This window comes from Ylistrum balloti, unplaced genomic scaffold (assembly GCF_031769215.1).
Source record: "Ylistrum balloti isolate Yb309-2 unplaced genomic scaffold, AGI_CSIRO_Ybal_v1 Utg369664, whole genome shotgun sequence".
NCBI lineage: Eukaryota > Metazoa > Mollusca > Bivalvia > Pectinida > Pectinidae > Ylistrum > Ylistrum balloti.
Genome location: NW_026781913.1, coordinates 442,907 through 470,467, shown reverse-complemented (window position 1 = coordinate 470,467; position 27,561 = coordinate 442,907). Strand labels below are relative to the sequence as shown.

At 33.0% G+C, this 27,561-nt stretch overlaps 1 protein-coding gene across 1 annotated transcript in view; it reads left to right on the top strand.

Annotated features, from left to right (window-relative positions):
- Positions 1–27,561, top strand: part of LOC132559813 (protein phosphatase 1 regulatory subunit 16A-like) — a 42,385-nt gene that overhangs the window by 6,197 nt on the left and 8,627 nt on the right. The window contains exons 2-10 of the mRNA XM_060224443.1: positions 3,641–3,711; positions 4,614–4,759; positions 12,343–12,446; positions 16,081–16,205; positions 17,598–17,723; positions 19,076–19,151; positions 19,458–19,575; positions 20,590–20,604; positions 25,409–25,471. Of these exons, the coding sequence (XP_060080426.1) occupies positions 3,641–3,711; positions 4,614–4,759; positions 12,343–12,446; positions 16,081–16,205; positions 17,598–17,723; positions 19,076–19,151; positions 19,458–19,575; positions 20,590–20,604; positions 25,409–25,471 (844 nt within the window). The remainder of the gene's footprint in view (positions 1–3,640; positions 3,712–4,613; positions 4,760–12,342; positions 12,447–16,080; positions 16,206–17,597; positions 17,724–19,075; positions 19,152–19,457; positions 19,576–20,589; positions 20,605–25,408; positions 25,472–27,561) is intronic.

Genomic DNA, 27,561 nt, shown 5'->3' with positions numbered 1-27,561 from the left:
TCCACTTGGTTACATTATACTGACAATAACTTGAACACAGTAGTATGACTCCTCACATGGTTATGTTACTGAAAAAATGCTTACCAGTTCATACTGTTCATTTAGTATTCCATTTTACAGACTTAGGATAAATCTCTGTTGGGGAGAGAAACCAAACCATTCCTTGCTGGAAATAGACCCTCAGCATTAAGGCAAAAAGCAGGCATTGCTAAGGGAAAAGATCCCAAATGAAGTTATGTGTTAAAATTCATGACAAGACAATTAAAAAATGATGTCCCTTTCTTGTTTACGATATGTCTATTCAAATGTAAAACTCAACTTAAACAAGCACACACATGTATGATCAGAAGACCTCAGATTCCTACATTTCTTACCTCTAACGTGTCTTAAATACCTGGTCCTGACAAATTATTCTCAATGTAAAATTCAAACACTTGAGGTTGTATATTTAATCAAAATTATTCAAATTCAGATTAGACATGACAGGCATATAGGTTTGCTGTTGTTTATTTACATTTTGAAGTCATAAATCACAGAAGCTTGTAGAAATAGTACGACATATCCTGGAGTGATAACAAAACCATTCTAGAGAAACTTTTATAATCTAAACATATTTAATTACAATGTACACCGTTGTATCCACCCTCTCTTTTTTTCTTCCTTTTTTTTATATAGTTTTGGGCACAGTTTTCCTGTATGTCATTGTTGATAGTCTAGATCAGATCACAAGTTGCTTTAGGGACTGAGAGAAATGATAACCTCCAGGGTGTCCATACATTGGTATGAATAATGGTCATAGGGTCATCTGTGGTGAATTGGACTCGAGTCTACCCAAGGGCCAATCAATATCCGAAGGATGAGGGAACATTTAACACTGTTATTAAGTTGCTGGCCATGACAGACCACGAAGATTGCTCCATATTCCCATTCCGGTAAATCACTAATTGGGATGATTGAAAATCAGCCACGTCCTTATAAATATGAATTACAGATTAGTGCCTACTATGGGATTTGGATGCAGTGGTACCTGTCACTGAAGCATAAGTCATGTCTATTAGGGGCACGTCTGAACGTTATTGATGACAGGAAATTTCAGGAGCGCTGTACAAGGATCTCCCATGGTAACAAGGTTATGTAATAAAAACGTGAACAAAGCCAGATACCTATTGTTTTACTTTGTGGAATGCTTGGTGGTATTTATACCGTTGGTAACATGGATCAATGTCTGGTGATATTTCTATCTACTACTGATTGTATATATGTAGTCAGTGATCATGATGATCAGGAAGCTGGCAGATGATGTTACATTGACATGAGCAGCACAACAGATATCAGTATTAATACATGTTTTGTAATGACTGGGCCTGCTGGGTTTACAGATAAAAAGACCAAAGATTTCTACAATCCTATCAAACATACAGACATCAATCACGCTGATTGTATAATATGTAAATAACAAAATGTCATTGTCTTTCATTGAATTGAATTTTTGGGGATTATCTAGATTGAAATGTAGCTTTGGTGGTAAAGTTGACAAGCCTGACAGAGCAGATTATGTAAATATTCATCACACAGAAAATAGGCTTCAGAATGGACTTAAAAGCTGCACAATATATACAGGTTACATGTGTAGAGACCTGTCAGCAGAATATAGGTTGTAGATAAACCATGTGGGTTGATCCTCTTTTGGTGTGCTTTGTGCAGCAAAACATACATATATTTACAGAATATATTAATTCATCACATGATTGCCATTTTTAAATGAATTTATTCATATTGTATATAGATAATCTTTCACAATTTTTTGACTATGATGACAGTTGGTCTAGAGCCAGGATGTTTTCTTGTCTTTTGCATTATTGTGAAAACTTCTATACATCATTGTGAGATCTTCGAAAGGAATCAGAATTTTTCTTTTAAGCCAGCCTGACTTTTTTCATTTTAACTTACCAGATGCTGAAATAAAATGAAAAATGATACTTGTTTTATAAGTGATATAAAAAATGCAAACTTATGTAAGATTCTAGGTGTACTAAACATGACAAGTTTTGTCAGTTTTTATAAATTATCAACTCAGAATATTACAAGAATTCTTGATTTCACACCATTGAACTGTAATTATATGATGTCATTTCAAAACTCAGTGAGTATTGATATCAATATGGTCATAAATTAAAACTGAAAGTTTTTAAGGGTCATTTAGGATGGTAGTTTGGTGTATTATCAAGTATGGGTATTTCTCTGTATTTCTAGTTTGTGTATAATTGAGCCTATATGTATTTCTCTGTATTTCAATGTATTTCTAGTTTGTGTATAATTGAGTCTCCATGTATTTCTCTGTATTTCTCTGTATTTCCAGTTTATGTATTATAGAGTCTGTATGTATTTCTCTGTATTTGTAGTTTGTGTATTATTGAGTCTCTATGTATTTCTCTGTATTTCTCTGTATTTGTAGTTTGTGTATAATTGAGCCTATATGTATTTCTCTGTATTTCCAGTTTGTGTATAATTGAGTCTCCATGTTTTTCTCTGTATTTCTCTGTATTTCCAGTTTGTGTATAATTGAGTCTCCATGTATTTCTCTGTATTTCTCTGTATTTCCAGTTTGTGTATTATTGAGTCTATATGTATTTCTCTGTATTTCTCTGTAGTTGTAGTTTGTGTATAATTGAGCCTATATGTATTTCTCTGTATTTCCAGTTTGTGTATAATTGAGTTTCCATGTATTTCTCTGTATTTCCAGTTTGTGTATAATTGAGTCTATATGTATTTCTCTGTATTTCTCTGTAGTTGTAGTTTGTGTATTATTGAGTCTCTATGTATTTCTCTGTATTTCCAGTTTGTGTATAATTGAGTCTCTATGTATTTCTCTGTATTTGTAGTTTGTGTATTATTGAGTCTCCATGTATTTCTCTGTATTTGTAGTTTCTGTATTATTGAGTCTCCATGTATTTCTCTGTATTTCTCTGTATTTCCAGTTTGTGTATTAGTGAGTCTATATGTATTTCTCTGTATTTGTAGTTTGTGTATTATTGAGTCTCTATGTATTTCTCTGTATTTCTCTGTATATGTAGTTTGTGTATTATTGAGTCTCCATGTATTTCTCTGTATTTGTAGTTTGTGTATTATTGAGTCTCCATGTATTTCTCTGTATTTCTCTGTATTTCCAGTTTGTGTATTATTGAGTCTCCATGTATTTCTCTGTATTTCCAGTTTGTGTATTATTGAGTCTATATGTATTTCTCTGTATTTCCAGTTTGTGTATTATTGAGTCTTTTTGTATTTCTCAGTATTTCTCTGTATTTCCAGTTTGTGTATTATTGAGTCTCCATGTATTTCTCTGTATTTGTAGTTTGTGTATTATTGAGTCTCTATGTATTTCTCTGTATTTCCAGTTTGTGTATTATTGAGTCTCTATGTATTTCTCTGTATTTCTCTGTAGTTGTAGTTTGTGTATTATTGAGTCTATATGTATTTCTCTGTATTTCTCTGTATTTCCAGTTTGTGTATTATTGAGTCTCCATGTATTTCTCTGTATTTGTAGTTTGTGTATAATTGAGTCTCCATGTATTTCTCTGTATTTCTCTGTATTTCCAGTTTGTGTATTATTGAGTCTATATGTATTTCTCTGTATTTGTAGTGAGGAGACTTCTGACCCAAGGTGTGAACCCTAATTCCACTAATGAAGATGGACTGACAGCCCTTCACCAGGTTTGTGTTTTAGTGATTCAGACTGTTTCTCCTACAACATTTGAAAGTCTATTTAAAGCTAAGATTATGTTTGTCTCTTGATATTTTAATGATATTATCAAACACACCAGTATGATATTAAAACTATTACTAAATCTGCTGATGTTTAATCCAAATTTTTATCACGATACTTCCACTTCAAAAAGTTTGAAGCTATATATGTTTATTTCTGATATATGTGTGTTTACAGCATGTCTGCAATTGTTCTGTTGTTAACCTTATTTAAAGCCCAAACTCTAATTTATTATAGTATTCCCACTGCAATTTTACTTCTGTGTTTTTAGCCATTCACAAGTAATTGAAGATAATTTGTTTATGTATACAGAATAACCACACAATTTACTGCTGTACAAAGTTGAATCAGCTTTGGATACAGATGTCAGACAATTAACCTATGGATAGGAATCCTCCAAATCTAGTGGGCGGTGATAGATTATAGGGTGGCACGGCTGGGCAAACCTACTGAACTATATTCTAAAGCCCATTCATCTTCTCTTAGAATTTACTGAAGGACACATTGAAGTGTAAATCATTGCCAAAGTTTGATACTTTTATTTCAGTAAGGTGGTGAAATGATGAACTCTGAAGTAGATTAAAGTTCTGATAATCTATTGTCTACTGTATAATCGTAAATTTTGTGGGGTTTTTTTTTTCAAGGGAAAAAAAGTGAATAAAATTTTTTGAGAGAATTTGCTTTCATGGATAGATATTACCTCATAAAGTCCTCTTAGACTGAAATTGAATGTCACCTTAATAACAGTTTATCAATTAATGGAAATTGTCGGAGTAAGTTTACCAATAAAATTGAATATTTTGGTGGTATAGTTGTTGGTATATAACTTAGAGATGACCTTTTATTCTAGTGTTGTATAGATGACAGTGAGGAGATGCTGAAGTTGTTGCTGGAGTTTGGAGCCCAAGTGAATGCCCAGGACAGTGAGATGTGGACACCATTACACGCTGCTGCCACCTGTGGGCATGTACACCTCTGTAAACACCTCATTGACAAGTAAGTACACACCACTGACACATTCACCTAGTTATAAGTCCATGTCATTAGTAGGCCCTACTTGGACCTGACTTTAAGCACTGGCCAGGCCCTTGACTTATTGCTGATTCAATATGCTTTGAAATTTTGCATGTGACTCAACCTTTAGGTCACCTTAGACTTTTGCAATGGCCTTTTGTTGTGCATCATGTACCTGCGTAATGTGCATCTATAAACTTTTAACATTCTTAACTTCTTCTCCAAAACCCCTGAACTGATTTCAATGAAATTTCAAAGAAACATTCCCTGGCTAAAGGTGAACCAACATGGAGAATCATATAGTTATCACCCCCGAGGACCTGGGGGTTGAGCATAATTTATTTAAATTTCCATTGGAAATATTTCAGATTTGGTTAGAATTACTAGCAAAGGATAACTACTTAATGGTAGGGGTCATATTAACTCAAATTTCAAAAATCTTCTCGTCAATACCCAGATATGGTAGAATCAAATTCTCTTCATTACCAATATTGTGAATTTTATGACCCCAGGGTCTCAAATTTCCCTCTCAGGAAGAGGGTAAAGTTTACTATAGTTTAAATAGAAAAATAGGATATTTGAGCATACTTTGGAATGGAAATATTTAAAAATTGTGTTTGCATTACTAGCAAAGGATGACTGCTTAATGTTACCTATTGATCCTGCCTGACACCCAAGGGCTGATTATTTGGGCCAAAAGAGGTCAAATTTACTCAAATTTAAAAAATCTTCTTCTCAAAAACCAGTTTAAGTAGAATTATATGCTCTTTATGAACGGAGGGATCTTTAGGTGCTTTACAGAAATCATAAATTATATGACCCCAGGGTCTCATGTTTCTCCTTGGGGAGAGGATGAAGTTAACTATAGTTTTAGGTAGGTGAAGGTAAAGGTCATGAATGTGTGTAAGGTAGAGGTCATGGATGTGTGTAAGTAAGAGGTCATGGATGTATGTAAGGTAGAGGTCATGGATGTGTGTAAGGTAGAGGTCATGAATGTGTGTAGGTAAAGGTCATGAATGTGTGTAAGTTAGAGGTCATGAATGTGTGTAAAGTAGAGGTCATGAATGTGTGTAAGGTAGAGGTCATGGATGTGTGTAAGGTAGAGGTCATGGATGTGTGTAAGGTAGAGGTCATGGATGTGTGTAAGGTAGAGGTCATGGATGTGTGTAAGGTAGAGGTCATGGATGTATGTAAGGTAGAGGTCATGGATGTGTGTAGGTAAAGGTCATGAATGTGTGTAAGGTAGAGGTAATGAATGTGTGTAAGGTAGAGGTCATGAATGTGTGTAAGGTAGAGGTCATGAATGTGTGTAAGGTAGAGGTCATGGATGTGTGTAAGGTAGGGGTCATGGATGTGTGTAAGGTAGAGGTCATGGATGTGTGTAAGGTAGAGGTCATGGATGTGTGTAGGTAAAGGTCATGAATGTGTGTAAGGTAGAGGTAATGAATGTGTGTAAGTTAGAGGTCATGGATGTGTGTAAGGTAGAGGTAATGAATGTGTGTAAGGTAGAGGTCATGGATGTGTGTAAGGTAGGGGTCATGGATGTATGTAAGGTAGAGGTCATGAATGTATGTAAGGTAGAGGTCATGGATGTGTGTAAGGTAGTTTTGTGGATAAAACAGAAGACTATCAGTATTTGTAAGGCATAAAATTCTATTAGATACCATACGATAGGATGAAGGGGTCTGGAACACAATTAAGTAAGACATTTGTAAGGCTGAGTTAGACATTGTATGGAAGGAATCATTGACATGTATAAAGCAGTATTAGACCTCAGGGTCGGAGGATGATATGTGTGTAACAGTATTAGTTCTACCAGTCAGCATTTGCTTTGTTTATTGCATGCTGACATGCATGGTGCAGGGAGAGATGATTTAAAACCTTTGGGAAACCTTATCATCACAGACATGTATTCACAGACTTGACGACATACCCAGGTCCAGGATAGAGTGACAGGCTTTCACACCAGATAGAGTGAGGAGGCTATTATCCATCGTTTTTCTCTCTTGACCATGCTGCTAGTTTTCATTGGTCTATCAATAATTTTACACCTACAGCCTATTGGAAGAGACCCGATCACCCTAGCTGGGTCACTGACCATTCATGTTTACTCTAGATTATCCTTGATGGATTTAATGACATTCTTGTTTGCTGTGTATTTCAGGACATGGGGATTCAGGGCTTCTTTTAATGAAATAAAAAGGGAATAACAATTTACAAACACCTGATGGCGATGTTTTTGTCCTGATTGTTACGTTAACGTGGAAGCGTGTCCTAATGACTAACAACAGCTCTGTGAAACATGTGTTTGTAAATGTGACACTTTTAATATGTTTAATTGATATCATGAGACCAACAAGATCAGTCAGATCAATAAAGTGACCAACATTGATGGGTACTCTGTTTTAGAATTTAATATATAGACAAAGAGCCAAAAACGAGCTACATTTGTTGCCATGTTTTCTTCCTTTCCTCACATAAAAATAAATATATAGGAAACAAACATTATTGAATATCATTCTTTTTCCAATAAATTATAATGTTTACACAATAACCTTGTTGCCATATTATTACAACATCCATAGTGACTTCACATAAACATTTAAAAAATAATGTTCTTATATATACAATGTTGCTGAAAATTTAGGGACATTGTGACCAAAATTGAACGTTTGCCAACGTTCTCCAAAGATGCTGTGTTCACTGGGTATCTCACCTAGAATTAAAGTGTCAGAAACAATTTTCCATGATGCTTTAACCCAGTTTCCAGTAAAAGAGTAGAGGGTGATTTTTACGAGGAGTGTTCACCAGGTTGGGCTGTAACACCAATATTAAATCTCTCATCATTTTATCATTTCATTTGTTTCTTTCCCTATCTTGTACAGTGCAATCAGGGTATTTTAGTCCAAAGATATAAAACAGGAATCAGAGTTGTACTGGACTCTGTGTCCCTGTATAAAGACCTAAGTATGATTGACCATAACCATTACCAAACTGACTCCTCATACATAAATGCTGTCTGATTTGAATATTGATGTTTTTGGAAAAGTAGGTCAGATACCAAATGTTCCCAAGTCAGCAAATCCTTGATCAAATATACCAGTCTGAAAATCGGGGGAAATCCTTTGTTGATAGAATGGAATAGCTGTGTATATAGTGATATCAGATTTTTTTAATATCACAATGGATTGCTCTTGTGTACCATAATCTGCATGTGTATCTTGTAGATGACATTTTAAGATGAAGTCATGTTTTTTTCATAACTAAATAAAAATAAATGTGATTTTCATTTTTTTTTTTACTTACATATTATATTTGGCTAAAATTTCCTTTCCTATTCAGAGCTCTCAGTCTACTTCATATATAGCAAATACATTTCTAATTGCTTTCCTCATTCAACAGAGAAATTGTTTTAGGGATGTGATATGTGCAGGATTGTGTATGTCAGCATGTTGGCTCCACTTTCCCACTGTTCCCATACATAATTATTCGTAGCTGTTGTCTGCTATGAGGTAGAATGCTGCCATATTTTGCGATCATCCCATGACAAAGTTAATCAAGTACATAGCTTAGCTATTGATTGTTGAATTGAATAGCTTTATTGTAACACTGGCAGCTGACAAGTACACACTGTCAATCTTATAAAACCAGCTTCGTTTCTCCTACCAATCATCCATATTGCAACACACTGGTAATTAATAGAAATTTTGCTCAAAATCAAATTCTTAAGTATTTGCTTCCTGACTAAGAATTATTTTTGCAACTTGAATTGATAAAGTTTTATGTGAACCTAGAAAGTCAGATAGATGGCAATAAATATCGTAAACAAAACAGTTTAAAATTTATTTAATTTTCTTTTTTGGATTATAAGTTTTCCTATCTATGGATTGAAGCTTCTACAAAGCATACTAGATTCTCATCATATCTTTTAAACTTTATATACAATATATGTATTCCAGGTAGCTGTGAAATTTTATTTTTAGAACAAAATTTTTATATTCAATAAAATTATTAGCTGTGTCCTTATTTCCCTTCTCAAGGTGGTCTGTTTAAATCCATGATACAAATGAATATCATAAAATAACTCTATACTAAAGAATGTGCATTTTTTTCATTTTCTTTTGTTCTTTTTCTCTAAATGTTTTGGACAAAAGTTGACATTATACTGAGCCAATATAAGCCCACACAATCCCTACTCCCAATTATTTTCAATTAAAATGTAATTTATACAAATTAGGGAGTAACTATAGGGAACAATGTGTACCAATAGTTTTCTTCCTGTCTTAACGAGAAAAGATTAAATCTTGAGTCTATATTTAGACATGACTTGACATATAAGGTCTATAATGATCATCGTTCCCTACAGGATAAATGTCTAAATTCTATCTCATCTTATAGAAATCCAAGACCATTGTTTCCACCCAGCACACATCTGCTGATTAAAATTACTCTAAAGATGCCGGTGAAACTTTAGTCAAGTTAACACATGTTATGTGTGACAGGAAGATTTAGCTATGCGCAAAGCTGAATTGATCTTGACACAGAACTTTTATCTTTCCATATTTGAGATACTAATCGTTGGATTGAACTGTAAGGAGAAAAAATTGTTAACAGTAGTACAAGTGAGGGACGTTATTAAAACAATTTAAAGCAGAAATGTCAAGTGAGAGGTATAAGAATGCAGATTTGAAATGCTTGAGAGTGGTGATAGCAGAATTTTCTATTTTGATTTTGAGATTTTTTTTCCTTCTTTCTGTATTACCATTTTCTACAATCTTCTGGAATGAGACAGCTTTAGCAAAGAATGATGACACTTCTAACAAAGTTATTCTCTAGATTCTAACTGATTGTACACAGAGCCATATTTTAATTATTGAATTAGGTCACATCAATTGGATTTGACTTTCAGTGAGGACATTCAAATAAATGAAAATCTTATTCCAGGGAGAAATACCTCGGTAATGTGCTTGTTTGGCTGAGTTTTGAGTTAATGGGAGTGAGGCTAATCAGGACAGGTATATGATGGAAGTATGTTTAACAATAGGTAATAGTACAGTGAGGTTTAATTAGGATGAGTATTGTGTATTAGGTTAGTGAGTATTAGGAGTTATAGGTTTGATAAGGATGTGTATTGGGATTAGGTTTAGTGAAAGTGAGTATTAGTTAGGTTTAATGAAGGAATGTATCAGAATTTAGGTTTAATGAGGGCGAGTTTCTCCAGTTAGGTATAATGAGGGTGAGTGTTGGGAGTTAGGTATAATGAGGGTGAGTGTTGGGAGTTAGGTATAATGAGGGTGAGTGTTGGGAGTTAGGTATAATGAGGGAGAGTGTTGGGAGTTAGGTATAATGAGGGTGAGTTTCTGGAGTTAGGTATAATGGGGATGAGTGTTGGGAGTTAGGTATAAAGAGGGTGAGTTTCTCGAGTTAGTTATAATGAGGGTGAGTGTTGGGAGTTAGGTATAATGAGGGTGAGTGTTGGGAGTTAGGTATAATGAGGGAGAGTGTTGGGAGTTAGGTTTAAAAAGGGAGAGTGTTGGGAGTTAGGTATAATGAGGGAGAGTGTTGGGAGTTAGGTATGATGAGTGTTGGGAGTTAGGTATAATGTTTTGGGAGTTAGGTATAATGAGGGTGAGTGGGAGTTAGGTATAATGGTATGATGAGGGAGTTAGGTATAATGAGGGTGAGTGTTGGGAGTTAGGTATGATGAGGGAGAGTGTTGGGATTAGGTATGATGAGGATGAGTGTTGGGAGTTAGGTATGATGAGGGTGAGTGTTGGGAGTTAGGTATAATGAGGGTGAGTGTTGGGAGTTAGGTATAATGAGGGTGAGTGTTGGGAGTTAGGTATAATGAGGGTGAGTGTTGGGAGTTAGGTATAATGAGGGTGAGTGTTAGTGTTGGGAGTTAGGTATAATGAGGGTGAGTGTTGGGAGTTAGGTATAATGAGGGTGAGTGTTGGGAGTTAGGTATAATGAGGGTGAGTGTTGGGAGTTAGGTATAATGAGGGTGAGTGTTGGGAGTTAGGTATAATGAGGGAGAGTGTTGGGAGTTAGGTATAATGAGGGTGAGTGTTGGGAGTTAGGTATAATGAGGGTGAGTGTTGGGAGTTAGGTATAATGAGGGTTAGTTTCTGGAGTTAGGTATAATGAGGATGAGTGTTGGGAGTTAGGTATAATGAGAGTTAGTTTCTGGAGTTAGGTATAATGAGGATGAGTGTTGGGAGTTAGGTATAATGAGGATGAGTGTAGGGAGTTAGGTATAATGAGGGAGAGTGTTGGGTGTTTAATGAGTGTGAAGAAGTTTGAGAGTGGTACTGTAGGAGATTGATCTAGTGGTGTGGAGGATGTGGAAGTGATGCTGAGATAACAGTAAGATAAGTGGTAGCTTTGTTACAGTAAATGTTGCAACTGATGATTTTAACATTTAACTAATGTCAGCATGTTTTCTCTAATCTACAAACTACTACAGTCAGTCCCAATCTCATCCAGTCCTATACTACCAGAAATTGCTCCTGTGTGTAATATCAGAAAAAAATATGGCATCTAAATTATTCACATAAAATGATCTTCACACTGGAGGGATCCTTACAATTGTAAGCTTTATCTTGAAAGATGGTTACTGTTAAACGAAAAGCTATTGCCTCATTCCTTATCAGTGTAGAATCGTTATAGCATGTTATTCACGAATACATGGCACATATCTAGTGAAAAGCTGAAATATTAACAGGATTTACTTCATATTTTTACATTATTTTTTTTTTAATATGAAAATAATGAATTCTTAGAAAACATCACAATAAAACATATGAGATAGCAGTGAGAGTTTTGGATGGTAGATGATGTTGATATGCAGTGCAGAATTTTCATCCTAAAAACAGGACTATGTAGATTGGAGGGTAGGATACCATGAATATATCTTCCGTAAAATACAAACAGCCAGATTATGGGGAACTACACATATATTCATTTGTTAATCGAATTTCGCTTATTTTATGGAATTTGAGAAATTAATGTATGTTCCTCTAAAATTATTTTTGTTAAACTTCCATCTGTCTTCATTGCCTGAGTTTAAATAGGTTATACACATACTTGTGTGAAGGGCTACTTAGGAAAGTAAGGAAACTGATTTATCAGTATTCTGTAAGTTATAGTATCTCTATCTAACTTATAACATCAGGTAAAATTAAAAGTTGTTTTTATCATATTGTAGCCTCAATACCTTTCAGATTTAATAATAAATACTGATGCTTCGAAATTTTATACATTCACTGACATCATACACTTTGAACAAATATCTTGAACAATTAAAAAAAAAAGATAATTTATTTGGGAAAACATTAACGATGATAAAAATAATATCAGCAGCATAGATAGGAAAGTTGTATTCAGTTAAAACAATACATATATTAAATTCTTCAGCAACTCTGTCCTGGTATCTTTGTTGTTATCAAGGATTGTAACTGTTCAGTCTAGAATTCAGATGTAAAGTTGGTATTTATTTGATTGTTGTAAGACTCATTTATTTCCACGAAGATCTCTAAAGTAACCATGTTATGTACTTTTTTCAGAGGGGCAGAATTATTAGCTGTGAATGCTGATGGAAACATGCCATATGACATCTGTGAGGATGAAGTGACCTTGGATTACATAGAGACAGAAATGGCAAAGAGAGGTCAGTAAGCTGAAGGTCAAGGTCATTTTGTTAATAAGTTGAAGATTTATGACTTTATGAAACAGGATTATGGGATTCCAAGGTCACCGATTCTTAGTTGTACCACACAGACTGTATATAAAGGGACACATTTTAAAGGACAATGACAACAGATCATCTTTAGGAAAATTTGAACTGATGTTTCTTATATATGTATGACTGAGGTCAAGGTCATTAAGATCTGGTTTGTGTCAATGAGATGACTGGTGCAGCCTGGGGATTATGTGACTCTCCATTAAGGCTGTCTATAGATTGTGATGGAATACTCATACAAGACACGTTTATTAAGGTTTTATTTACACCAATAGTATTTACCAGTTGTCATGAGACACGTTGCCCTGGCAACACATAGGCTACATCAAATATATGTAAGACAGAAGAAGATGGAAGTGGATGAGCAGCCTTATTAGACGAGAATGGTATGCCAGACCAGATCCTTGTCATTACAGTCAGACAGTCAAGTTTGTCTAGACGCTGTGCATCATGATGTCCAACCATCTACAGGGACTTGGAAATTCACCGCATTTACTTTGTAGACAAAGACTTCCTATTTTTGTCCTCAGCACAATTTTGTTATCTTATTATATGCTGAACATTTTACAAAGTTTACACTTGCTCTGCTTGTTATTCTGCTTACTGTCATCATTACATTGCAATCTTTGTTAGATGATCACTGTCAACACCCTGTTTCCATTGAATTAGCAGCAAATTGATAACCATGTATCACCATTAACCATCAATAACATTCATACAATGAAGAAATATGACATTATTATAGCAGTGTTGGTCATCAATTCAGATCAAAATATTTCTTCATCTAGCGTACATAACGCCATGTTTTTTGTTAACAATATTGTCAGTTAGGAGAGAGAGAGAAGTATACAGATGTCTGACATTTGGAGGAACACCACACTGTCACTGTTTAACAACTCTAAATGACAAACATCATTTTTATTTCAGCTGTAGGGGAAGACAAACAGTAAGCTAATACTAAGTAGTCATTATCTCTGTAGGGGAAAACAAATCAGAAAAACTAGATATCTGTTTCGCGGTTAATTATTGTGGAGATATTATAAAAACCGCTCTTGATGAATTACTGATGACCAGTTTGGCTAGAAAGCATAACATTTCAATTAGCTTTGGAGTGGACTATGTACATATGGTTTGGAGTGACTCTTCAGCTCAAGTGGTTTAGGATTGGAGTGTGGAAACACTAACTTCCTGTGACTGACTGTAATTGAGGCAAAATTATATAGGGCATTTGTTTTAGCCTGTACTACTGACAGTCAATGGGAAATTGCAAGCATTGTTGCAATACTTTAGTGCAGAGTGAGGTCTTTCATACATGTTTGTGAATATTTTCCACACATGTAGTGTGAGAGAAAGTTGTTGTTTTTGCTACATGTCTGAACATAAGATTATTCCCTAAACAGATGCTGTACTGTAAAACAATAGTGATTACAGGAATAATGGTAACCATCTGTTTTTGTAGAGATCAGCCTATAATTATGTTAGTCTTTGAAACATGCTTTATGTTTATTTTTGGCTCCATAGTAAAATTTACGAATCATAATTTTCTCCTACAATATGTTTTGAAATTCAAATGATAGTGATACATAACATATGATTAGACAATTTTTTTTTATAATCATGATTACTATTACATTGCCACAGCAGTTATTTTGATGGGAGATAAAACATGGCAGCCCTTTAATGTTGAGGCTGATGATCAATGTTGACATCGATGGGGATAACAACACACATTATTCAAATGTCACATGGTATTTTTAATGTTGACATCAATTTGGATAATGACATGCATTATTCAACTGTCACATGGTATTTTCAATGTTGACATCAATTTGGATAACAACACACATTATTCACCTGTCACATGGTATTTTTAATGTTGACATCAATTTGGATAATGACATGCATTATTCAACTGTCACATGGTATTTTCAATGTTGACATCAATTTGGATAATAACACACATTATTCATGTCACATGGTATTTTCAATATTCAACACACATGTCACATGGTATTTTCAATGTTGACATCAATTTGGATAATGACATGCATTATTCAACTGTCACATGGTATTTTCAATGTTGACATCAATTTGGATAACAACACACACATTATTCAACTGTCACATGTCACATGGTATTTTTAATGTTGACATCAATTTGGATAATGACATGCATTATTCAACACACCTGTCACATGGTATTTTCAATGTTGACATCAATTTGGATAATGACATGCATTATTCAACTGTCACATGGTATTTTCAATGTTGACATCAATTTGGATAATGACATGCATTATTCAACTGTCACATGGTATTTTCAATGTTGACATCGATTTGGATAACAACACACATTATTCAACTGTCACATGGTATTTTCAATGTTGACATCAATTTGGATAATGACATGCATTATTCAACTGTCACATGGTATTTTCAATGTTGACATCAATTTGGATAACAACACACATTATTCAGCTGCCACGTGGTATTTTCTCCTGGGAATATTTTATAAAGAATGATAGATAAATTCCAAATTTCTTTTCAAATAGCAACATGATATCTATCGTTTTATCATTTATGTGAGTGAAAAATATCTTTGCCGCTCATAAAGTAGATGTGTTGAATTTCAAGCATGTACATAAAGGCTTCACCATATTAACAATGATTCTGACAGATAATCACTCTGGGAAATGTGTAAAGCCTTTTGATATTCCAATGACAACATTCTCACTTGATTCTATCAACAATTTGTTGATAAATTGAACTTTTTGCAACATTATCGTGATAGTTCTAAGGTCACTGATTTTTCTGTGTATCACACAGACACACTGTAGAGAGGGGACATTGACATCAAATCATTGACTTTAACAAAATCTGAGGAATATGTTTGTAATTGTAATGTGAAGGTCATCTAGATCAGGTCTGTGTCAGTGATATGACTGGTGCAGCTAATTGTATCAACACCATGACTTTAATATGGAGAGAACTTCTTCGTCAGCCATGGTTTAAAGGCGCCATAGGATTAGCTTAGAGCAAATAAATGAAGGGCAGTTTTGAGGAGAAAAAAGTCAGATGTCAGATTTTGTTTAAGTTTTCTTGTAATCCTGATATCTACATCATTCTAAGTCTCCAGTAATTTTAGAATGGAGTAAGTGTGTTTGTTTTTTAGGAATCTACTGGAGGTCAGATCATGTATTTTATTTGAACACGATAGAAAACCAAATTACCCTATCTAATTTCCATTAGATGCATTGAAATCAAGCTTAATATCCACTTATCATAAAATGTGACAGTCGATATGTCTTTACACATACCACCCTCGTTCTCTTGTGGTTCATACAGAAGAAGCGTGGTCTGATTTAGTGAATATTGGTGTACTTGATCAGTGATAACCTTGTTCATGTCTTTTGTTCTCATACTAAAGAAAACTTGTCCTGTATCTCCGTACCCTGATGTTGTCATCTACTCTACAAGGAATTGAGATCAGCAGTTATAGCACTAACACTAGGACACATCGAAAACTTCAATAAAGTATGATTTATATGTTTTTGATGACCAGGTATCACTCAGGAAGAGATAGATGAGACGAGGTTGATAGCAGAGAAAGAAATGCTAAAAGACATGGAATACATTGTGTCCCAGAATGGCAACCTGGAGTATTACACAGAAAACGGCACAACTCCAGTAAGTTGATTAGTGTCAGCTTCCTGTATATACACTGAGACATTACAGGTTTTTGGGGGGAGGGTCATAGATATAGGAAACATTTCTGAGGTAGTTACTTTTAAACTAGTTTTGATGCAAATTTCTTGTCTTTTTTTTTTTTTTTTTTTGGTTGACAGCAGTAGTAATACAAACACCCAATAATTTGTGACTAATCGATAAAAATCAAAAACACTTTATAGAATCGAACAGATTTTTAGGTATCTTTGACATATATCTCAAGAAGATTCTGGACAAAGTCACCCATACTTCATTCCTATTTGTCTTATCAATTGGAATTCAAGATGTCAATTAAATCCAGCTGTTTTTCAAATTTCAGTTTATCTGTGTAGCATCCTACCTTAAAAAAGAATGACCTTTTACCATGTACCATAATCTTGTAGCTGTGTATGTTTTTGTGACTGTTTAGTGCATTCTGCCATCAGAGATAACCATTTTTTGTGATGATGAATGAGAAAAGATAAAAATAAGCTCTGTCTGTTTAATATAAGTCTGAAGTTTCAGATCTTAATTAAATAAAAATTGATTCTAAAAGTACATGCCACGTTAAGAAAGTCAACTGTTATAAGAAAAAAAAAATATTTGTGGCTTAAAATTTCTTTTCCCATTTTCTCAAGCATTTCAGTTACCTGGTAGATATACTGTATTTGGTTTTTATGTGTTAAGATACTGCAGAGCTTCCACCAAACCAGTATCTATAATCCTGTTCTTGACAGTTTTTTCTTCGGTTTTATATAACAGGTGGCATTTACTACAGTAGATGTGGCGACTGGTATTCTCAGATAATTTGTTTAGTGGCAAGCTACTGAACGTTTATCAGTAAATCAAATTTTTTACAACTGTAGAGCTGGTAGCTTTATTTTCATATTTTTTATTTTACTCCACAGCTATTTTTTTAGACTCGATGTAAAGTTGGATGAAGCTCATTTTTTATTGAACAAGGATTATAATGTTTTGTTCTTTTGTTGTTTTTTTCCAAATCTAAAGGCAAAAATATGAACCAAACAATACGAGAAGGAATAGAGTGATTTCAATGCTTCCAGAATCTGCCATAATCAGCTAAAAATAAAATCACTAAAGCTTTATGAAGATTAAAGTGGCTGTTCGGTTGATAGCACACATTGATTTGATGATAATATTGAAAACATATAGAGAAGTAATAAATGTCATCAGTGATTCTGAATCTTATCAGTGTAGAGACCGTGAGCCACAATATTACAGTCTTACAAAATCATTGTTAATTCAGCCGTATACAATTTTAAAGTTAATGACATTTTTGTGACTCCTTCATAAAGTCCATGTTTTCAGTTGATCATGGACATGAATACATTGTGATATTTTTAATTTTTATAGCTCCATATTGCGGCTGCCAATGGATACATGCATGTGGCAGAATTTTTGTTGGATCATCATGTCTCTGTGGATATGCGAGACAGGGACTCATGGCAACCAATCCATGCTGCAGCGTGTTGGCTACAGGTACAGTTATCTCCCCTTCTTTGGTACACCTTCAGATGTCACCAATTTGTGAAAAATGTGAAACTTTAATGAGAGGTTTTAAGTCTGGTTAAATTTGATCACACTAGATATTTCAGTTTCTCATTTCGATGATTTGTTGAGTTGATCACCCTGTGAACAGCCAGTGTCCCCTTATAGCATCTGGTGGCTACTTCACTGAACAATATGCAAGAGGCCCGTCTCATATGATCCTGAGAGTGAAGTGTCGCGGGCACGGGCACAACTAACAACTACATTAGCACAAACCACCATGGTAGGAAATGTCAAACCACCCACCTGAGGTCTTCATCAGAGGTTAGTGTAGCACATGCTCTAACCAACTGAGATGTGGCAACCCCTTAAGTTTGTGACCTGATCAAAATGATTATTGATCCATTGTTCAAATATTCAAGAGGACTAGACATGGTCCAATTCGAGTGAACATTTAAAGAAAACTATAACTACATTCTTTGTCTGTTCAGAGAGAAAGTGTATGAACTCTGAAGTAGGCAGGTAAGGTTAGGACAATGATTTAGCTATTGTTGTCATTTCTGGTGACTTTTCAAAAGGTGTGAATAAACTGATTGTAGGATATATTAGTATCTCATGTCATGTTTCATCACTGCACTAAAGGATGTTCTTCACAAAAATATGAAGGTTTGTAATCAGCTAAGAGCTATTTGATGTTCTTTCAGGATATTAACTCATATTACCGATATCACAAAATATCAATAATCCTGCGTTCTTTATCATGAAGGACACAACCAAAATATTGAAACATACAGAACAGACTTGATGGTCAGATTCTATACCCAGCAGATAACAGTTTATGTAGAGTTAGTGTTAAGGATAAATCCAATCCAATTAATACTATCAAAAATGTATTAAATTGACAGAATACATTGTCAAATTAATCACAAAGCGAAATTATTTAGAAATATTCAACACCATACAAAACTGTAATAACGGTATGTCTTCATTTTACCATACACATGATATTTAGGACGTTGTTACAGTTTAACGTATATTTTGTTACAAATTAGAAATAGGAGAATAATACATAACCTTAAAAAAGCATATAAAGAGAGAAGTTAATTGATTACTTTAATAAAGAATCTGACCTGAATTACCTATTGCGGTTAATCCTAAAATCTTTACAATACTTCCAATCAGTTTCTCTGTTTGCCTTATATCCAGGCACCAAGGACCCTAATACGCTCCACCGAAGTAACTATGTTTTATCTCTACTTCAAGAAGAAACAAGGTCAAAGGTCATATTTTCAAATTTCAGTAGTTTTGTTTGCTTCATTTTTGTCATGATGTGCCTGTTTCAGCCGGAAATGATAGAACTATTGGTTAGGAATGGTGCAGATATTGACTCCAAATCCAAAAATGGAGAGACACCTTTCGGTAAGACCTCTTGCAAATGATGTTCTATATTCTGCACACAGAGAAATATTATAAGAACAAGGAAATTAATCAGTGTATAAATATAATTATGTATTTTGTAAATTCATAAGATTAGAATGTGTTGCCAGGCAAATCAAATATTGTTTACACCTGAATAATAATTTAAGTAATGTATATTTCATCTCAGCCATTAAATTTTGAAGTTTAAGTGAAACAGGAACAGTAGATCACATAGAACAATTAATTCTACATAAATATGTAAAAAGCTAACCATTGCTATTGTGTAAAGCGTGTGTAATGTTACAGATTTGTGTGAGGATGCTGAAATCAAACAGAAGATCCTTGACATGAAGGATGAGATAGAGAACAACAAAGCCAGTCGATCCAAAGATAACGTTCGACGACATAAACACAACACAAGATCGTAAGTCACCTGGCAATTATTGTCAATCTGGATGGCATGGTATCATTATTGGGTATTAATCTAACACTCTTCCTGTTATGGTACAATTTGGTCACCAGTGCAGGATTTACCTGATGGAGAATCTCCCACCAACAGGTTTCCATGGAAACGTTTCTATTATCGAGGCTAAATTTATTGATAAAATATAGGAGATGATTATTGACATATCATTCTATTTTTATGCAATAGTTTTACAATGTTTAATGTTTTACTGATATTTCACGTAACCAGCTTTGACAAATGCATCGTTATTAAGTTACAATGTTCTGGTTGGAATTTTGTCTGTAAACACTGGGATGACAGCATTTTCTCAGTGAAACAAAAATTGGCAACTTCGCATATGATAATTGGACTTGACATCAACTTGATTAACTGTAATTCAGGACTGTCAGAGCTCTCTTCTGTTTACTCCTAAAATGTCCTGGTTGATAACGTCTGATAAAGATGGCTTCTCTGTACATGTAAACACTGCCAAGTGACCACATACTTATCATTAATGGCTGTGAGGGGCATAACAGTGCAAGGTATGCATGTCAGTCACACGAGTCATCATCACCAAACTTCATTAACCTTCCAACTCCACGCTGTTTGATATTTGTCATTCTGCCTACATCAGTAGAAAGTTATATTTAATTCACTTCATTGTTGCCATAGCTCCCAGCATTTTGCTTGGACATTTTGCATATTTTTTTCTTCTTAAATTTTTACAACCATTTTTTTTATTCATTTCATTAAACCATTAAAAAACAATCATTTTTCCCAGTCCTTAACTATAAACATAAAGCAATTTTCTTTTTTAAAATTCCATTCAAAGACTTTTATCTGTCAAGCTGTTTATATCGATGTAAAAAATAATGTGTTACAAAAAATAGAGGCATACTAAAAATCAAAAATCAATTTCAGCTATTTTGTTTCGTAGAAGTAGAGCTGTGTGGGTAGAGTTAAATAATATTTAGGGGGCAATTCTTGTTTTAGGGGTACATCTTCCACGTGAGTAAACTTAACACAAAATAATGGGCTTATATAATAGTTACTTTACATATTAATGTTTGCCGTTAACTCATCTCCTACTGCTGATAGTGCACTTTGGTCCTCAATAATATATCATCCTTTTTTTTTTAAATTTTTTTGAAAGAAACTCTTAAGAAGGCAGATGGGGCACTTGTTACCTTAAAGCTTTCTCTTGTTAGTGTAATTTGAAGCAGTGAAGAAAATACTTTCATCAATTATATCATTAATGAATGGATGCTTCACTTTTTTTAACAACATAAGAGGGAAAAGTAGTTATGCTTTTATGTCTAATAAAATACATTTAGAAAAAAACTTTTGTTCCATTACTTAAAGCTTTAAATATGTGAACACTTGTTAAACAGCCCTGTGCCGTAAAATTAGCGTGGAGATGAGTGACTGTGAAGACACCTTAGATCTAACTTAGTATACACAGAAATATCATTTGTTTTAATTGGATCTGAAAGGTTCAAAACAAAAACTTTGACTTATTAATCTTTCATCCTGTTCTTTCATTTTCATGCATGCATTTTTTCATCTTAAACTTTCACAAGCATGTACATTGTATATCAACTAATAACATATATATATATGTATATATTCTTTACATATTTCTTTCATATTTTTTTTTCTTGCCTTTTTATACTCTTTGGTAATAATAGCTTTAACATCTGGCCTAATATTAATAATAACCATAAAGTTTACACCTTGAGAGTGTATGTTAAAATAAACCCAAGGGTTTATACTTCAGAGTGTATGTAAAAATAAACAGGGATTTTAACCTGAGAGTGACAAAATAAATCAGGGATTTTTACCTGAGAGTGACAAAATAAACCAGGGATTTTTACCTGAGAGTGACAAAATAAATCAGGGATTTTTACCTGAGAGTGACAAAATAAACCAGGGATTTTTACCTGAGAGTGACAAAATAAATCAGGGATTTTAACCTGAGAGTGACAATATAAACCAGGGATTTTTACTTGAGAGTGACAAAATAAACCAGGGATTTTTACCTGAGAGTGACAATATAAACCAGGGATTTTTACCTGAGAGTGACAAAATAAAACCAGGGATTTTTACCTGAGAGTGACAATATAAACCAGGGATTTTTACCTGAGAGTGACAAAATAAATCAGGGATTTTTACCTGAGAGTGACAAAATAAACCAGGGATTTTTACCTGAGAGTGACAAAATAAACCTGGAGAGTGACAGGGTTTAATCTTTAGATTTTATGTTTTTGTTTTTTTTTTTCAAATAAATCAACATATCATATTGTAGAATCATTGTCAAAATAAAGCAGTTTTATACCTAGAGTTTGTATCAGAAAAAAACCCAGTTATACACTTAGAATTTGTTTAAAAATAAACCAGTTTTTTACTTAAGAGTTTGTGTCAGAAGAAACCAGTTTTACATTTAGATTTTGTGTTAAAATAAGTTTTATTGATCTGCTGATGAGTCAGAAGTTTGTTTTACTATTTTTAGAATGTGTATCAAAATAAAACAGATATTTATTTTGTAGTGACATCAAAATAAAACAGATATTTATTGTGTAGAGACATCCAAATAAAACAGATATTTATTGTGTGGAGACATCCAAATAAAACATATTTATTGTGTAGAGACATCCAAATAAAACAGATATTTATTGTGTAGAGACATCCAAATAAAACAGATATTTATTGTGTAGAGACATCCAAATAAAACAGATATTTATTGTGTAGAGACATCCAAATAAAACAGATATCTATTGTGTAGAGACATCCAAATAAAACAGATATTTATTGTGTAGAGACATCCAAATAAAACAGATATTCATTGTGTAGAGACATCATAAAACAGATATTTATTGTGTAGAGACATCCAAATAAAACAGATATTCATTGTGTAGAGACATCCAAATAAAACAGATATTTATTGTGTAGAGACATCCAAATAAAACAGATATTTATTGTGTAGAGACATCCAAATAAAACAGATATTTATTGTGTAGAGACATCCAAATAAAACAGATATTCATTGTGTAGAGACATCCAAATAAAACAGATATTTATTGTGTAGAGACATCCAAATAAAACAGATATTTATTGTGTAGAGACATCAAAATAAAACAGATATTTATTGTGTAGAGACATCCAAATAAAACAGATATTTATTGTGTAGAGACATCCAAATAAAACAGATATTCATTGTGTAGAGACATCCAAATAAAACAGATATTTATTGTGTAGAGACATCCATCCAAATAAAACAGATATTTATTGTGTAAATCAAATAAAACAGATATTTATTGTGTAGAGACATCCAAATAAAACAGATATTTATTGTGTAGAGACATCCAAATAAAACAGATATTCATTGTGTAGAGACATCCAAATAAAACAGATATTTATTGTGTAGAGACATCCAAATAAAACAGATATTTATTGTGTAGAGACATCCAAATAAAACAGATATTTATTGTGTAGAGACATCCAAATAAAACAGATATTCATTGTGTAGAGACATCCAAATAAAACAGATATTTATTGTGTAGAGACATCCAAATAAAACAGATATTTATTGTGTAGAGACATCCAAATAAAACAGATATTTATTGTGTAGAGACATCCAAATAAAACAGATATTTATTGTGTAGAGACATTAAAACAGATATTGTTGTGTAGAGACATCCAAATAAAACAGATATTCATTGTGTAGAGACATCCAAATAAAACAGATATTCATTGTGTAGAGACATCCAAATAAAACAGATATTTATTGTGTAGAGACATCCAAATAAAACAGATATTTATTGATATTTATTGTGTAGAGACATCCAAATAAAACAGATATTTATTGTGTAGAGACATCCAAATAAAACAGATATTTATTGTGTAGAGACATCCAAATAAAACAGATATTTATTGTGTAGAGACATCCAAATAAAACAGATATTTTGTGTATTGTGTGTAGAGTAAAACAGATATTTATTGTGTAGACATCCAAATAAAACAGATATTTATTGTGTAGAGACATCCAAATAAAACAGATATTTATTGTGTAGAGACATCCAAATAAAACAGATATTTATTGTGTAGAGACATCCAAATAAAACAGATATTCATTGTGTAGAGACATCCAAATAAAACAGATATTTATTGTGTAGAGACATCCAAATAAAACAGATATTTATTGTGTAGACAGATATTTATTGTGTAGAGACATCCAAATAAAACAGATATTCATTGTGTAGAGACATCCAAATAAAACAGATATTTATTGTGTAGAGACATCCAAATAAAACAGATATTTATTGTGTAGAGAGACATCCAAATAAAACAGATATTTATTGTGTAGAGACATCCAAATAAAACAGATATTTATTGTGTAGAGACATCCAAATAAAACAGATATTTATTGTGTAGAGACATCCAAATATAAAACATCCATATTTATTGTGTAGAGACATCCAAATAAAACAGATATTTATTGTGTAGAGACATCCAAATAAAACAGATATTCATTGTGTAGAGACATCCAAATAAAACAGATATTTATTGTGTAGAGACATCCAAATAGAGACATCCAAATAAAACAGATATTTATTGTGTAGAGACATCCAAATAAAACAGATATTTATTGTGTAGAGACATCCAAATAAAACAGATATTTATTGTGTACAGACATCCAAATAAAACAGATATTTATTGTGTAGAGACATCCATAAAACAGATATTTATTGTGTAGAGACATCCAAATAAAACAGATATTAAAACAGATATTGTGTAGAGACATCCAAATAAAACAGATATTCATTGTGTAGAGACATCCAAATAAAACAGATATTTATTGTGTAGAGACATCCAAATAAAACAGATATTTATTGTGTAGAGACATCCAAATAAAACAGATATTTATTGTGTAGAGACATCCAAATAAAACAGATATTTATTGTGTAGAGACATCCAAATAAAACAGATATTTATTGTGTAGAGACATCCAAATAAAACAGATATTTATTGTGTACAGACATCCAAATAAAACAGATATTTATTGTGTACAGACATCCAAATAAAACAGATATTTATTGTGTAGAGACATCCAAATAAAACAGATATTTATTGTGTAGAGACATCATAAAACAGATATTTATTGTGTATAGACATCCAAATAAAACAGATATTTATTGTGTAGAGACATCCAAATAAAACAGATATTTATTGTGTAGAGACATCCAAATAAAACAGATATTCATTGTGTAGAGACTTCCAAATAAAACAGATATTTATTGTGTAGAGACATCCAAATAAAACTTATATTTATTTTGTAGAGACATCCAAATAAAACAGATATTTATTTTGTAGAGACATCCAAATAAAACAGATATTTATTGGACATCAAGTGTAAACATCTTTTTGTTGAGGTTTGATTCCAAAAAAGTTGGAGAACTTAACTTTTAGTGTGAAACAATATGAACAACAATGATGATAATAAATGAATGTTTGAAAATGTAATAATATTAATGAAAATAAAAGATTATGTTATAAGAATACATTAAATAGCATATACCATTTTGATTCTGCTATAGGAAGTTAAGGGTAATTGTATAGGGAAATTTATTTAATATTGTGGCAGGTGACGGAAGTTTTTAAGAAGATGAAAGTGTTATTGTACATGAATGGTGTTTAATGTGATGAAAAGATAACAAAATTGAATTGTAAATAGGAAATAATAGTTTATTGTGTATTTTTTAGTGTAATCCAGTAGTCTCCCTTGAATAATTTGGTTTTGGTGTTTTGTTTTCAGCTTCTCTAATAGTTCGGCATCATTATATAGTTCCAGTACCTCTCTGAGTGACAAACCACACAGGTATCCCCTCGTCTGCCCCCTCATCTCGCGGGTTTGGATGAACTTGCCTTTCTGAATATGACAGCCCATTATGTGTTTTTGTTCACTTAAATAAGAAAGTAAAACACCAGCCTGTTGATACAGCTGTCAACAAGCAGTTCTCTGATCAATAGAGACAGTCTCATTCCTTAATAACTGCAGTCTATTGGGAATTCATTTTCTTTATCACTAAAACAAAATCTCAAGCCTTTTACTATAGTTATTAGATATTCTAATTACTGAGACAAAACTATGAATAACTTTTCATGAAAAATGGACTGACAAATGTAATGAATACCTTAATTGATAGTAGTATCTCATGTGGTTAATTAGAAAAGAAGCCTGTATTATATCATGTTTTCTTAAAGCAAGTTCATCCTAACCTGAGGCCCTCATTTATCATTTACCCATACCCTGCTATATCCTGCAGCTCAATGGCATGATGTAATTCAATCAAATCTCTTTTACCAAGCAAATTATTCCATCTAGTTTTGTACAAAAGGATTTATTGTAAATTAGATCTGCTAGGTCACTGGCTTGATAATTTATGGGAAGTCAATGTTTCTTCTATAATATATCATCATAGTGTACATATACACTTAGAGTAATAAGCTATGTACAATCTAACCTGTCAATAAAGACCATCTCTAAACAGCATTTACCTGCCAGTAAAGACCATTTCTATAAAGCATATACCTGTCAATAAAGGACATTTATAAATAGCATATACCTGTCAATAAAGGACATCTATAAATAGCATATACCTGTCAATAAAGACCTTTTCTATAAAGCATATACCTTTTAATAAAGGCCATTTCTATAAAGCATATACCTGCCAATAAAGACCATTTCTATAAAGCATATACCTGCCAATAAAGACCATTTCTATAAAGCATATACTTTTTAATAAAGGCCATTTCTATAAAGCATATACCTGCCAATAAAGACCATTTTTATAAAGCATATACCTGTCAATAAAGGCCATTTCTTTATTGCAAATACCTGTCAATAAAGGTTATTTGTATATAGCATATACCTGTCAATATAGGCCAAGCCTATATACCTGTCTATAAGGCCCACTGATTTTGGGTATCTGTGTAATACTACTTTCAGTAGAGTAACCTCTATATAAAGACCATCTGCCTATAAAGGCCACTTTTTCTGCTCCCTTTAGTGACAATATAGACAGCGTTGGTTGTACATTTGATAAATACAGTCAGGTAAGCAAAACATGCATAGTTTTCTTGGAAAAAAATCAGAATCTTCTATTGAAATTGAAGTTTATAAATGCAAGATACTAGAACCATGTGTCATGAATTTAAAATGCCTTATGGCTCACAAGAAAATATATTGCAGGTCACTTAGAGTTAAGTTTGTAGGAAGCAAGGTAGTAGAGTTTTTGTAATATTTATCAAACACCAATATAGACAGGCCATTGAGCTACAGGTACAGCCTCTACAGTCCTACAGCGGTGGTGGTATTCATGGACTTAGCTCTATATATTGAGAAAGTATTCTTTTGTGCATTTACTTTCAAAATAATTGATGTAAGTTGTAAGATTTGATGTTGTTCAAGTCAGCAGTTGGCTTTCAGACTGATATGTACAAACCATTTTAAAAGAATATGAAAAAAAGGAGAAATAGACAATAAGGAGAGTGACCATTCTGTTTATACTGCCACACTGGATTGGAGGTGTCAAGCCCTTTCCTGTTCATTTTTAACATCAAACAAAGCAGTTCAAATCCTGAACTTATCAAAACAATCAAAGAAAGTTTTCAGATGAATTTGTTTTTCTCATACATGTCAGATTAAAACTGTAACTATTGTTAATACATTGAGTAACTAAAGTAGTCAGTATATGTGTGTTTAGTTATAGTCAGAACAATCTGCTTTATTTGAACCAATAGAGATTACCCTTGAGACAGGGGCAGATAACTCCTATAATTGGACTGCTTTGTGAATGATTCCTTTAGTTTGCCTTGCCAGTTCTCTGTTAGTTGTTGTTACCTGTGAGACAGACATCAGTATTACATATAACCAGTTTTATGTATATTTATGGAAATAGACAGATT